The following is a 13146-nucleotide window of genomic DNA, read 5'->3' as shown; positions in this document are numbered from 1 at the left end:
ACCTCAAAGCCATCCATTCTAATCACTTGTGACTCAATATTCACATCAGCAACAATGTCCTGTTCCTGAGTGAATACTGACGAAAAGTATTGATTTAGTGTCTCTCCAATCTCCTCCACCTCCACGCACAACTTCCCACTACTATCCTTGACTGGACCGATACCTACCCTAGTCATCCTTTTATTCCTGACATACCTATAGAAAGCCTTATGGTTTTCCCTAATCCTACCAACAAATGCAACACGACTGATTGCGTCCAAATATTTTACTGAATTAATACTTTATTTTACTTTTTGTAATACTTTCCCAATGAAATTAAAGGCCTTTTTTTTCTCATTTATTTCTCTAATGTTTCGTTTCCTACTCCAAGTCAGTTTTGAAAATGAGTTTTTTAAAACAGTCTGTCCTGTTCATCAAACCTCTTTTAATTGCAACAATTTCTGAAATGTTTTGTCCCAAGTGTTGCATCAATGAGTTCAATTGGTGATATTTTGTTACTCCTGCATACTTAATTGATTTTTTCCACTTTTAAAATTTGCTGCATGCTTGATGGTTAATTCAGAAATTCATTGGGTTTATACAATATATGGAAGAAGAATATATCATTGTGGCAGTAATGTGTGGTTACAGCATATTTAGTTTAATAGGAGCATTCAAAACTGTTCAAAATGTCACCTTTCACTGTACTAAAACTACTGCAATATTGGAAATTAAATGTTGACCTGAGTTCTAATGCTATTTGTTTCACCACATATCTACTTTGAATTTGTAGAATGTCATAGATTGATTGTGCTGCACACTCCATTACATAATTGGTATAACCTTCAGATTGTTGACAGTAACACAAAGCCTCTGACCTACTGTTAGGAAACTAATGCTCTTACTTAGCAGTATGTAAATTATTCCAGAAGATAATAGGATTTAAAGGTAATTATTGGTTTTCATAGAAAGTAAGCATACAAAATTACCGTTGTGAATAATTACAGGTATACAATAAACATTATTATAAATAATAATTACACATTTACTAAATGTCATATGATGCAATTTACCAGAAAATTCTTGTTACTGCTGTTGTGGGAATTGGAGGCTAGGTTTTGTTCAGGTATCTATTTCAAAACTTTGCTTTTATTTCTTATTTTCAATTTGGCCATGTGAGAATTTATATCAATAGATTACCTGAACCTCTACCCACTTGATGATACATTTCAGTTCTTAGAAGAAAACCTCCAAACACACAATGATTATATGACTCAAAGATTTTATCTTGACTTACACTCTAACATTTTACACATTAATGCCAGGGATGCATTTTCTAGGTTAAGATTAACACAGACTGATTGTAATGTCTTCTTATCAGCTAAAACAAAGACTAGGATCTACTTACGAACTGACCATTGTTAACAGGAATGCATACAATGTTACAGTTAGTATAAAGAATTTCACTGTTACCTTGAATTGACTTTCTTGTTGAAGTTAATTTACAGATTCCAATATGATAGCGATTGAGATGTTATGAGTTTTAATGTACTTTACAAATAATTATAATAACTACAATTTTGACAAGTTTAAACAAGATGAATCTTTATTTTGCTTATTTTTCTGTATTATTCATTGTCATATGCTCAATGTGACTGTTTTACATTGTTGTTCATTGTGCTTTTAATTTATTTATGAACATATGACAAGGTCAATTGTTATTGTCCATTCCTAACCATCTTAGAGAAGATAGTGTTGAAGTTTACTTATCTACTGGGATCTATTTGGTGAAAACACTTCCACAATGGTGTTATGCAGAGAGTTCTGTTTTTCCTAACTTTTCAATAGGCCAACTGCTATTGCCCACCTCTAGTTGCCTTTTTGAGAAGGTGTGATGAACTGTCTTCTTGAACCACTAAAGTCCTTGTGCTTTAAATAGACTCACAATGTCATTAGGGAGAGAAATCCAGGAGTTTTATTCAATCACACAGAAAGAACAGTAATACAATTCCAAGTCAGGATAGCGAATGGGTTAGAAAGAAATTTGCATGTGACAGAATTCCCAAGCATCTACTAGATGGAAAAGGATGGGTTTGGTAGGTGATGTCTTAGGAGCTTTGGTAATTTTTTTGCAGTGAATCTTGTAGATAGCACACCCTGATGCTCCTGAAGTGGATGTGGATGTGATGCCAATCAAGTCAGGCTGCCATGTTTGGAATGACATCAAGCTTCTTGGAGCTGCACTCATCCTGGCAAATAGGAAGTATTCTATCACAGTCCTGACTTGCGTCTTGTAGGTGGTGAAAAGGCTTTGGAGAGTCAAACAGTGAATTACTTGCTGCAAGATTCCTAGACTCATCTTCAGCCTCGGAACCCTTTAACACCATGGCATCAATGTGAATTTTACCAGTTTCTTCATTTCCCCTACCCCACCTTATCCAGTTCCAACCTTCCGGCTCAGCACCTGCCCCCATGATCTGTCCTACCTGTCAATCTTCCTTCCTACCTATCTACTCCATCCTCCTCTCTGATCTATCACCTTTACCCCCACCTCCATTCACCTATTGCTCTCTTAGCTACCTTCTCCTCAGCTCAACCCTCACCCCTCTCCCCCTTTCCCGAGGCTCCCAGCCTTATTCCTGATGAAGGGCTTTTGCCAAAACATTGATTTTCCTGCTCCTCGGATGCTGCCTGACCTGCTGTGCTTTTCCAGCACCACACTCTTGATTACTAATTGACCAGGTTAGGTTTGTTAAATTTTTCTTCGTTCAGGGAATATAGGGCAATTTTCCAGATTGTTGGGTAGAAATTTTCTGGACTTTTTTGAGGATGTGACAGTAGAGTGGACAAGAGTGAACCAGTAGATGTTGTATGTCTGGACTTCCAACAGGCTTTTGAAAAGGTTCCACACAGGTGATTCCACACAGCTCATGATATTGGAGGTAATGTATTGACATGGAGAGAGAACTGATTAGCAGATGGGAAGACAGTTAGAATAAACTGGTTCTTTTCAGATTGACAGGCAGTGATGAGTGAGGTACTTCAGGGTTCAGTGCTGAGACCCCAGCTGTTCACAACATACATTAACTACTTGGATGAAGGAATTGAATGCCATATGTCCAAATTTGCAGGTGACACTACGTCAATGTGTGCAGTGAGGAAGATGCTAAGAGGCTGCAAGGTGACTTAGACAGACTGGCTGAGTGGACAAGTACTTGGCAAATGCAATATAAGTGGATTATTGTGAGGTTATCCACTTTAGTCACAAAAACAGGAAGGCAGATTATTATCTGAATGGTGGCCGTTCAGACAAAGGTGACGTGCAGTGAGACCTGGGTGTCATGGTGGAACAGTCACTGAAGGTTGGCATGCAGGTGCAGCAGGCAGTGAGGAAAGCTAATGGCATGCTCACCTTCATTGCAAAAGGATTTGAGTATCAGAGTCAGGATGTCTTGCTGCAGTAATACAAAGCCTTACTGAGGCAACACCTTGAGTCTTATGTGCAGCTTTGGTCTCCTAGTCAGAGGAAGGACATTCTTGCTCTTGAGGGAGTCTAATGAAGGTTCACCAGACTGATTCCCGGAATGGCAGGGTTGACATATGAGGAAAGACTGGATTGACTAGGCTTGTACTCACTGGAATTCAAAAGAATGAAGGTGATCTCATAGAAATATATAAAATCCTGATGGGACTGGGCAGTCTAGGTACGTGAAGAATGTTCCTGATGTTGGGGAAATCTCGAACAAGGGGTCACTGTCTTAGAATAAGGGGTAAGCCATTCAGGACTGAGCTGAGGAACACTTTCTTCACTTAGCCTATGGAAATCTCGCTCACATGAAGCTGTTGGGGCCAATTCATTAGATGTATTAAAGATGGAGCTAGACATGGCCCTTGTGGCTAAAAGGATCAAAAGTATGGAGCAGATGGGATACTGACATTGCATGATCAACCACGATCATATTGAATGGTGGTGCAGGCTTGAAGGGTTGAATGACCTACTCTTGCACTTGTTTCTATGCCAGTGCTGTAGCTGTATTGGAGCAACTTGGCTCAAAGGGTAACAAGTTTTGGGTACAAGTTTTCAGTACTGTTGCCAGAAGGATGTAGCTTTTGCAATGCTCAAAGACTCCATCCAATTCTTGATATCACGTGGAATGAATCAAATTCACTGAAGACTGGGATCACTGATGGTGGGACCCTTTGGACATCGCCAGCTTGGTTCATTCACTCTGCACATCTGCCTGAATATTATAGCAAATTGTGACCTCTGGAATACTTGAAAACACCAAGTACATGGGAACACTACTACCTGCAAGTGTTTGTAAGGTTGTGCTCAATTTAAAAGCATTGAATCTTTATTTCTGTTATTTGTAATCCTCTGATATGACATTTTCATAAAATATATTTAACGTAAGGTTAATATTAGACTCAACATCACAGATATTATGACTTAGTTGTAATGCGACTGAATTAGTGATCCAGAGCCCAATCTAATGCTCTGAGGATGTGGATTCAAATTCCATCATGGCAACTGGTGGATAGCGTTTAATTAATAAAATATTGAAAGCTGGTTTCAGAAATGGTAACTGAAAAATTGTCATAAACACTCATCTGATTCACTAATATCAGAAACCTGAATGAAACCTGTTGCCACTATCTGTTTGTCCCATCTGTTTGACTCTCTGCCACAGAAACATATTGACTCTTCACTATTATTTGGAGTGGCCTAAGAAAACACTCAGTTCATGAGCAAATTTGTATGGTGGCATACTGCCAGGGACCTGCGTTTGATTCAGCACTCAGGCAACTGTCTGGGTGGAGTTTCTACCTTTTCCTAGTATCTCTGTGGGTTTTCCTCCAGAAGCTCTGGTTTCTTTCCACAGTCCAAAAGTGTGCAGATTAGGTGGATCAGACATGGAAAATTGTCCATAGTGTCTCAAGTTGTGCTGGCAAGGTGGATTAGCTGTGGAAATGCAATGTTGCAGGAATACAATAGGGAGATAGGCTGGGTGAGATGCTCTTTTGAGGGTTGGTATAGACAAATGGCCAAATGGCCTGCTTGCACATTGTAGAGATTCTACATATGAGCAACTGAAGCTGCGTTTGTCAGCCAATCAATGAATTAAAAATAATAAAGATTCCACAGGACATTAATGGTTAACAAACAGTAAGGCATTAATCCATGGATTAATGTTCTGAATGTTTGATGTCAATTACCACCAATTACAATTGGGAAGTTGAAATTCAAGGAAATAAATAAAATTTGGATCATTTACTATGGAGGTATAGCAAACAATGGGGAAGGATCTGTCAAGATATGTTAGCTTTTGTTACAAAGGGGTTTGGAACGTAAGAGTAAATAAGTTATGCTTTAGTTATACAGACTATTGATAATGCTACTCTTGAAGCATTGTGCTTAGCTTTGATATCTTTGAATAAAGAAGGACATATTTGCTCTCAATGCATTGTAACAGAGGTTCGTTGTGGGTGAGGGGACTGTTCTTTGAAGACAGGATGATTATAAAAGGCTTATATTCCCTAGAGTTTAACAGAACACGAAGTGAATTCATTGAAACATATAATATTCGTGAGGGTAGGAGAAATGTTGAGAAAATGTTGCCCCAGTGTGATAATGTAGACTATCTAGGTTAAAGCTAAAGAATACGAAGTTGACCATTTAACACTAAGATACCGTGAAATTTGTTCGGGCTTATGAATCCTTGCAAGTCCCTACTCCAGACAGCGCTGCTCTCGGTTACTGAGTATATTCAAATCAGAGGTCGATATTCTTTTACTGCCAAATGAAGTCGGGGATTTGGGATTTGCGATAGAAATTTAAGTTGAGGGAAGGCACCCGCCATGATCTTGTGGAATGACAGGGTTCAAAATGTTAAATGGCCTGCCCCTGTTCTTATGTGGTTACTGATTATTTCCAATGTGGTTCTTATTTGAATTGTATTTGAAACTGTTATATTCCTAAAAACAATAAAATAGTTCTTAACTTGTTCTTCATCTTTTTTTCGAGGTTGCTTTGGTGTAGGGGAGTAATCTATTACTGTCTATTGGATTTGCACTTGGGCGTGACGTGCTGCGGTTTGTGATTACATTACTGATGCAGCACTGGGAGACACTCTCTCCAGTTCCACCAAGATTCAGTTCTTTGTCACTTTGTGATCTTCACTGCGTTTTGAGGTCATTTAATAACTAAACGGAAGACAAATTTACACCTAACCTTCTGTCGTAACTGAAGCATATAGTTTATTCTGTATGTTTGCAACCTGAACTCGAAATAATTTATGGCTTGGAGTTTAATACAGACTACTTGATTATTTTCTTGCCACCACACGAAATGTAAAAACAGCAGGAAGTGAGAGAGTGTTTAGTCTGATACAGCATGTGAAACATTTCCAGATCCATAAGAGGGGCACATCTGTACTGCAGTGCTGAAGTTAGATGTGCGTAATGAAGCTCTGGATTTGTGGTAGCTGACTGTATGAATGATAGCAGTGCCAATGGATTCTGACTCATTGCAAGTCTTGAATCCCTTTAAGCAGCAGATGGTGTGCGTCTGCCTTCTCTCCGAGGAAGTGGCAATAATTAATGTCCACCCTTGCTCCCCGTTCGGTTGTAAAATGCTAAATTATGCGAACATGGGTGTGGAGTAGTGAGTGGGATGGGAGATTACAGCGCTTTAGGAGACTTCATAATATCCGGAATTTGTCTCGGAATCCAAGCGCAGATCTATTGATAATTTAATTAAAAATGAAAAAAAAATAACTTTAGCAGTCATTGAGAGGGGTGGGGGGACTGGAATTAGGCGCCATTCACCAGTTGGCGTTTTATGATTGTTCTCGCTAAATAAATAGACCGGCCCCGGTAAAGTGAGGGAGAAGTCTCTTTAACGCAGACATCATGCATCTAGCTTTGATGTGTGTGTGTGTGTGTGTCAGCCTCTCCCACCCACTCCCTGGCACTAATCTCCCTCACCGTCAGACATCCATCCACGCAACAACCACAACAAGAAAACGCTGTATCCTCCGAGCTGAAAGCATTCAGACTCCAGCCATTTAACATTAACTGATGGTCGGAATTTAAAGAGCTCAGGGAGCAGCTCAGCAAAGGGCTTCGTCAGAAAGACGTCATCCAGCCCTCCACGTCTACAGTGTTTGTGAGAGTCAGGGCTGCAGCAGTCAGAGACAGAATCAGAGCGCTGGGTACTCCACACAAACCCCACTCCAACACCCTCTACCGCCGTCTCTCAGCTCTTTACAGGATATTGCCTTTTTTAAATTTGTTGTTTTTTCCCCCCAAAAAAACTAAAAGTGAGAAACGGGGTCATCAGTCCGAGAGAGAAGAGGGAAGCAGTGGGAAGTACATTACTTTGCGAGCTGGTGCGTTTCAGCACCGCGGACAGCGCAGATCGCCATGGCTCCGATTGTGGTGAGCGGGACAAGCTTTGGTAAGCTCGCATTCTGGCGTGGTGCTTCCTGGCAAATCTTTCTTGTTCTACATAGCATAGCTGTCACTTCCATACCTACTGATCTTTCCAGTGCAGTGGAACCTTTGCCTGTAACGCTCAGTGCATGCCTCCTTTTCGGGTTCAGTCAAGCTAATCTGATGCATAGCACTTGACCTGTGAAAAAGATAGAAATGGTAAATTATGATGTTTAAATTTGGGTAAGCACTTCTAAACTTCAGATCTATTCTCCATTTTTGTACCCCACTTGTATGGGGGAGGGGGTGGGGGGGGGGGGGGGTTCGCCAACATCCATTGCGTATTTGTCTCTCAATTCTCTCTTACCTCTCAAAGTTGTCTAATTGTTTCTCGTTGCTGCCTTTCCCTATATATTGCTTGCTCACTTGATTTTTCGTGCTTTCTGCGTGTCCGCTTAGTTCAAATCTTTTTAAAAACAAAATTCTGCAATTTGCCTCTCTGGTAAACGCAGTTCTGAGGGCGGGGGTTGGTGGGGAGGTGCAGTGGCGGCAGTAATTGGAGTCTAGCTTATCGGATTCACACCGATTCGTCTTGTTAATTAGGCATTAACCGGAACTGGCGCTGTTTTTCAGTTCCATTGACAGGACAATGTGGGGGGACGTTATTGATATGTATTGCCTTATCTAGAAGTGCTTTAAGGGTACATTTTTAAACTTTTAATTAAAAATCGACGAATCACGACACAGCCTACCCATTTCCGGCATTCTGCACTAATCATATCATATTGGCGATGGATGTAATTTGCTTCTTTGGATTGCAATGAAAAGGAAGCATCATGCAAATCAGAAATGTTTAGCAGGTTCGCGGTGAGATGGCGGCTTTAATGATGCGAGCGTTGAAGTTTGTAAAACGTTCCTTTTACTGTACGGGGATTCAGAATGCCACTGAATATGTGTGTATGTGTGTGTGTGTGTGTTTCCCCTTCTCCAGATGATGTGCCGGCAGTTGTAGGGATAGTCAGTGCGTTTGGCCTGGTATTTACAGTGTCCATGTTTGCATGGATCTGCTGTCAGCGCAAGTCGTCAAAAGCCACCAAGACCCCTCCTTATAAATTTGTGCACATGCTGAAGGGAGTCGACATCTATCCCGAGAACCTAAGCAACAAAAAGAAGTTCGGGGCAGATGAAAAATCCGATCACAAAGATAAAGACTCTTCCAAAGCCAGAATACCAAAGAACTCTCTCCACCTGGACCTGGAGAGCCGCGATCAGAACGGAAATTTCACCAAAACTCCTGCCAAAGTCCGTAGCTCCCCAGAAATCGAGAGCGTTCCGCCCAAGCTGTGCACAGACAGTGAGAAAGACAGCGTGTCATCGCAGACTCCTGTCTCAGACAAACCAGCCGCGCCTTCTGAGCAACAAAACAATGCGCCTAATCTGGGATCCCTGACCTTCTCCTTAAAGTACAACTTTGATAAGAAAGCGTTACTTGTGAACATTATAGAGGCTCACGGACTGCCGGCCATGGATGAACAGTCCATGACATCTGACCCTTACATTAAAATGTCAATCCTGCCGGACAAAAAGCACCGCGTGAAAACTCGCGTCCTCCGGAAAACCCTGGACCCGGCTTTTGAGGAAACCTTCACATTTTACGGGATCCCCTACAGTCAGGTACCAGAGCTGTCCCTGCATTTCCTGGTGCTGAGCTTTGACCGCTTCTCCAGAGACGATGTCATCGGAGAGGTCCTGGTGCCGATGTCAGGGATCGATCTGTCGGAAGGCAAGGTGCAGATGCACAGGGACATCACCAAGAGGAACTGTCGGGTAAATGTTTGAGAAGTCCTCTTGTTTGGGTGGGGAGTGTGGTTCTTGTGTTCTGCTCCTGTCCGCTGGACAAATAAGAAAGCCTGGGGGTTTGTGAAAACACAAAGCTTACCAGTTATAGGTGGGGAGAAGGGACAGACTAGGTAAGCGCCCGAGGGAAGGCTCGTTATGTGATAAAGATGCGAGAGAATTGCACTTTCAAAGGATTGACATGGAAACCCCAGCCAGGCGAACAACAACAAAAAGAATTCCCCCCACACAAATACATTAGACTTTGGTCAAATCTAAATTCTAGAATTACTTCTATCGAACCTTACATTTGGAGAGAATATGCAGGAGTGTACGGGGTTGCGGGGGGTGGGGAGTGTAAGTATGGGTTTTTCAGGCGTTTCATTCAAAATTTAAAAAAGACATCCTTTGTTTGGAAATATGGGCGTACTGAAGTGTTCAATTAATAAATGTACCAACAATCAAACTGACGAGTTCATCTTCATAAACAAAAGACACATTAAAATTGATTGCGAATAACAAAACAGCCCAGCAATAGGCTATTCTGTCCATTTAATCTTTGCTATCGTTATGCTCCAAGAAATCCTCCATCCTCATTGTTCTCCATCCAATCTTAGGTTTAATCAGCACAATATACCTACCTTAAGTTTAGCACTGTTCTGATGAATAGTGTAGTTGTCAGGAAAGGAGACTAACTCCTCCAAGCTTTTAGTGGAAATTAAAGGAGAAGCTATATAATAACATTTTAAGGTAAATTCAAACCTAATAACAGCACATAAAATGACACTAGCTGGAAATATGTTTGACAAAATATGACGAATATTTGATGTATAAAACAATTGTAAATTACTGATAGCTACAGCTTTAATTTACTATATGGAAATGTTATGAACAGCAAGATTGATCAGTAAGGAAGATTTAATATATTGTCTATTATTTTATTAATGGATATCAAGGCAGCAGACAGATGTTGGATCATCCTTTTTTTCCTCCTGCAGTGATGGTGTCATTAGAAAGGGCAGTGAGAGGATCTCCTGTGCAGTGATAACAGCATGTCTCTGAAAGCCTATTCATGTGTTTTCTTTTGTGCATTCACAGAAATCTGTGGGCCGTGGTGAATTATTAGTATCCCTTTGCTATCAATCTACCACCAACACCCTGACTGTTGTTGTACTAAAAGCCCGCCATCTGCCTAAAAATGATGTTTCTGGATTATCAGGTAATTATCCAAATAGGGTAACCAATCCAAATACATCTGGCATGAAACCAATTTGTATTGGGATCAACCATCTATTTCTATGTCCATGTACTCTTGGGCCTATCCACTTTCTCACTCCATCTTCAACTCAATCAAAATTGGTTCTCTCTTTCCATATGTTTACAATAATTTAAATGTGTAGGATCAATAGCATTTGATTTTATGAGTACTTTTATATTTTCTCTGAAATAAGCCTAGTGCAGTTTGAACCACTTTTTTTTTAAATGAAGAGTTTCAAATGAAAGTGTGGAAACAACAGTTAGAATGTTGAAAACCTGTATGTCTTGCTTTCTTTCTTTCCAGCAGCTGACCCTTATGTGAAAGTCAACCTGTACCATGACAAGAAGCGAATATCAAAGAAAAAAACCCACGTTAAGAAGTGTACTCTCAACCCAGTGTTCAATGAGCTCTTTGTCTTTGACATTCCATGTGAAGGGATTGAAAACATCAGTGTTGAGTTTATGGTCATCGATTTTGACAGAATGATGAAGAACGAGATCATTGGTCGCCTAGTGCTGGGAGCATCAGCAGAAGGGACAGTAGGAGAGCATTGGAGGGAGATCTGTGAGCACCCAAGACGACAAATTGCCAAATGGCATTGTCTCAGTGATGGTTAGCAGCCAAACCAGGGGTTGGACTTTATTGTTTGATAGGGAAGGAACAAGCTGTGCATTAACCAACCCAAAGCCTTTCTGAAGAATTTTCAATTTATACTAAATACATATAATTTGTACATCTGATTGTGGTATATATTGTGATCTGTACTGTATAAGATGAGGTGACGTTGTTCTCTTGGTTGCTAACAATTTTGAGGAAAAAAACATAGCTATTAGAATGGGTAGGCAAAATAAAACTGTTTAATGTATTTCTGCATTTTGAGTGGCTGTTCAAGTTGGGGAATTTGTTTCTGGCGATGAAACTATTAGTATCTATGTTTGAAGAAAAAAATTAGAATTCACAAGAAGGTTTTTCAATAGAAACCTGTAACACATTGAATGAATTGAAAATTTCTGAAGTGAAGCCATTCTAATGTTCACATTGAGAAAAAGCAGGCCATGTGTTGCCTTAACATTGAAATATATTGAAGTGGAGAGACACAGTGATGTCACAATGAGTTTGATGTTGGCTTTTTAATTGCTGTGTTCAGATCTAGTCTATATTTATTCAGTGAAACTTCCCTCTATTGGGAAACAACAAATATCCCACATGAAGGAACCCACTTTCCAGTCAACAAGGGCCCAAAGTATAATACAGTTTCTAATTTGTCATTGGTTGTCACTAAATTGTTGGAGAGGCAATAGGAATCACTGGATATATCATTGGCATGGGCAAAGGAAAAGTATTACATTATTGCAGTATTAGATGTTTTCCTAAGTTTGCGATTGAGGTAGGGTTAAGGAAACATTATTGTGGATTTAACTGTGCTGTATCTAACCTAGAAATATTTGAAACTGATGGTCCATGCCTAAAATTGGAAGTATTCCATTCCCATTATTAAAAACCCACACAAATACAGATTGACCTAAAATGTTTTTTTTTCAAATGGAGCTAATGTGTGGATGGTAATAATGTGAATAACAGTTAACCATACTGAAAGAATTTGTATTGTTTTATACCTGTCATAAAGTTATTTCTCAACATGTAGTCCCATAGATTTTAAGTATCTTGCTATTTGCGTATTTTGACATTTGTGGGTGTTATATATGTAAATAGTACACTCTACTTATCAGAAGCTTTATCTGGAAAATAGTTACATATTAAAAACATTCACATTGTTTCATTGTGAGATACTTTTCTACTCAGAGAATTTCAGGATTTAAATAAAACAATAGTCATTTTGAAGAAAGCTGCTAAAATAGGCTAATCAATGGTAAAATTCACAAACTTTTAGTAGAAACTATTAAACATATAAAGCAGAACTATAATAGTCAGTGACTTCTCCAGACCTTTGCCAATGCTACATCTTAGTGTGAAATAAATAAGTACTTGTTGCAGAACCTTGAGATTTGGTTTATACCTCAAGAGTGGCTTGATCTGCAAACCTATGAGTAATAAAATAGTAGGAAAGATAATCAACACAATGGTTGATATATAAGTAAATCTGCTGGATTTCACAAATTTGATTTACATCATATATTAGCTAAGTACAGTATCCTGTGCACAATGTGAATGTGAATCATACAGATAATGAATTGGTTTCAATGACATCATGATGATTTTGCTTTCATAATGGTGCCAATTATGAATCATGACTATCTCCAGTAGTCTTTGGAGATAATGCCATTATGTGTCAAATAAGTTAGGGTTTAGGAATGGAAAAAGTCTTGTTTAATGGGTAGGCTGCTGAGACAACAGAATAGCCTTGTATGTTTTGCCTACCTTATCTTCTATAGCTTCAGGTTGAAACATTTACAATGGATATGTATTTATTTTGCTCTACGCAGAAACTGCATTATACAACCATCTAGTTTTGTGTAAACCATGCTAAAAATGTATTGCAAACCATGCATTTATTATGCATGTTTACTTTAAAATAGACCTCAGTGACAGGTGTAGGAGCACTTGTAATATATTTAATAATTAAACACATTATTGATGCAACCCTAGAAGATGCAGGAACAGAATGCGACATTAAAGTC

At 39.5% G+C, this 13146-nt stretch overlaps 1 protein-coding gene across 1 annotated transcript; it reads left to right on the top strand.

Moving 5' to 3' along the window:
• The first annotated feature begins 7404 nt into the window (after window positions 1–7404).
• syt4 (synaptotagmin IV) lies at window positions 7405–11124 on the top strand. Its single transcript, XM_060829761.1, has 4 exons — window positions 7405–7438; window positions 8405–9240; window positions 10348–10468; window positions 10814–11124. The coding sequence occupies exons 1-4, from the start codon at window positions 7405–7407 to the stop codon at window positions 11122–11124; spliced, it is 1302 nt and encodes a 433-aa protein (XP_060685744.1).
• Window positions 11125–13146: the final 2022 nt, after the last annotated feature.

This window comes from Hemiscyllium ocellatum, chromosome 1 (assembly GCF_020745735.1).
Source record: "Hemiscyllium ocellatum isolate sHemOce1 chromosome 1, sHemOce1.pat.X.cur, whole genome shotgun sequence".
Lineage (NCBI taxonomy): Eukaryota > Metazoa > Chordata > Chondrichthyes > Orectolobiformes > Hemiscylliidae > Hemiscyllium > Hemiscyllium ocellatum.
This window is presented reverse-complemented; position numbering and strand designations above follow the sequence as displayed.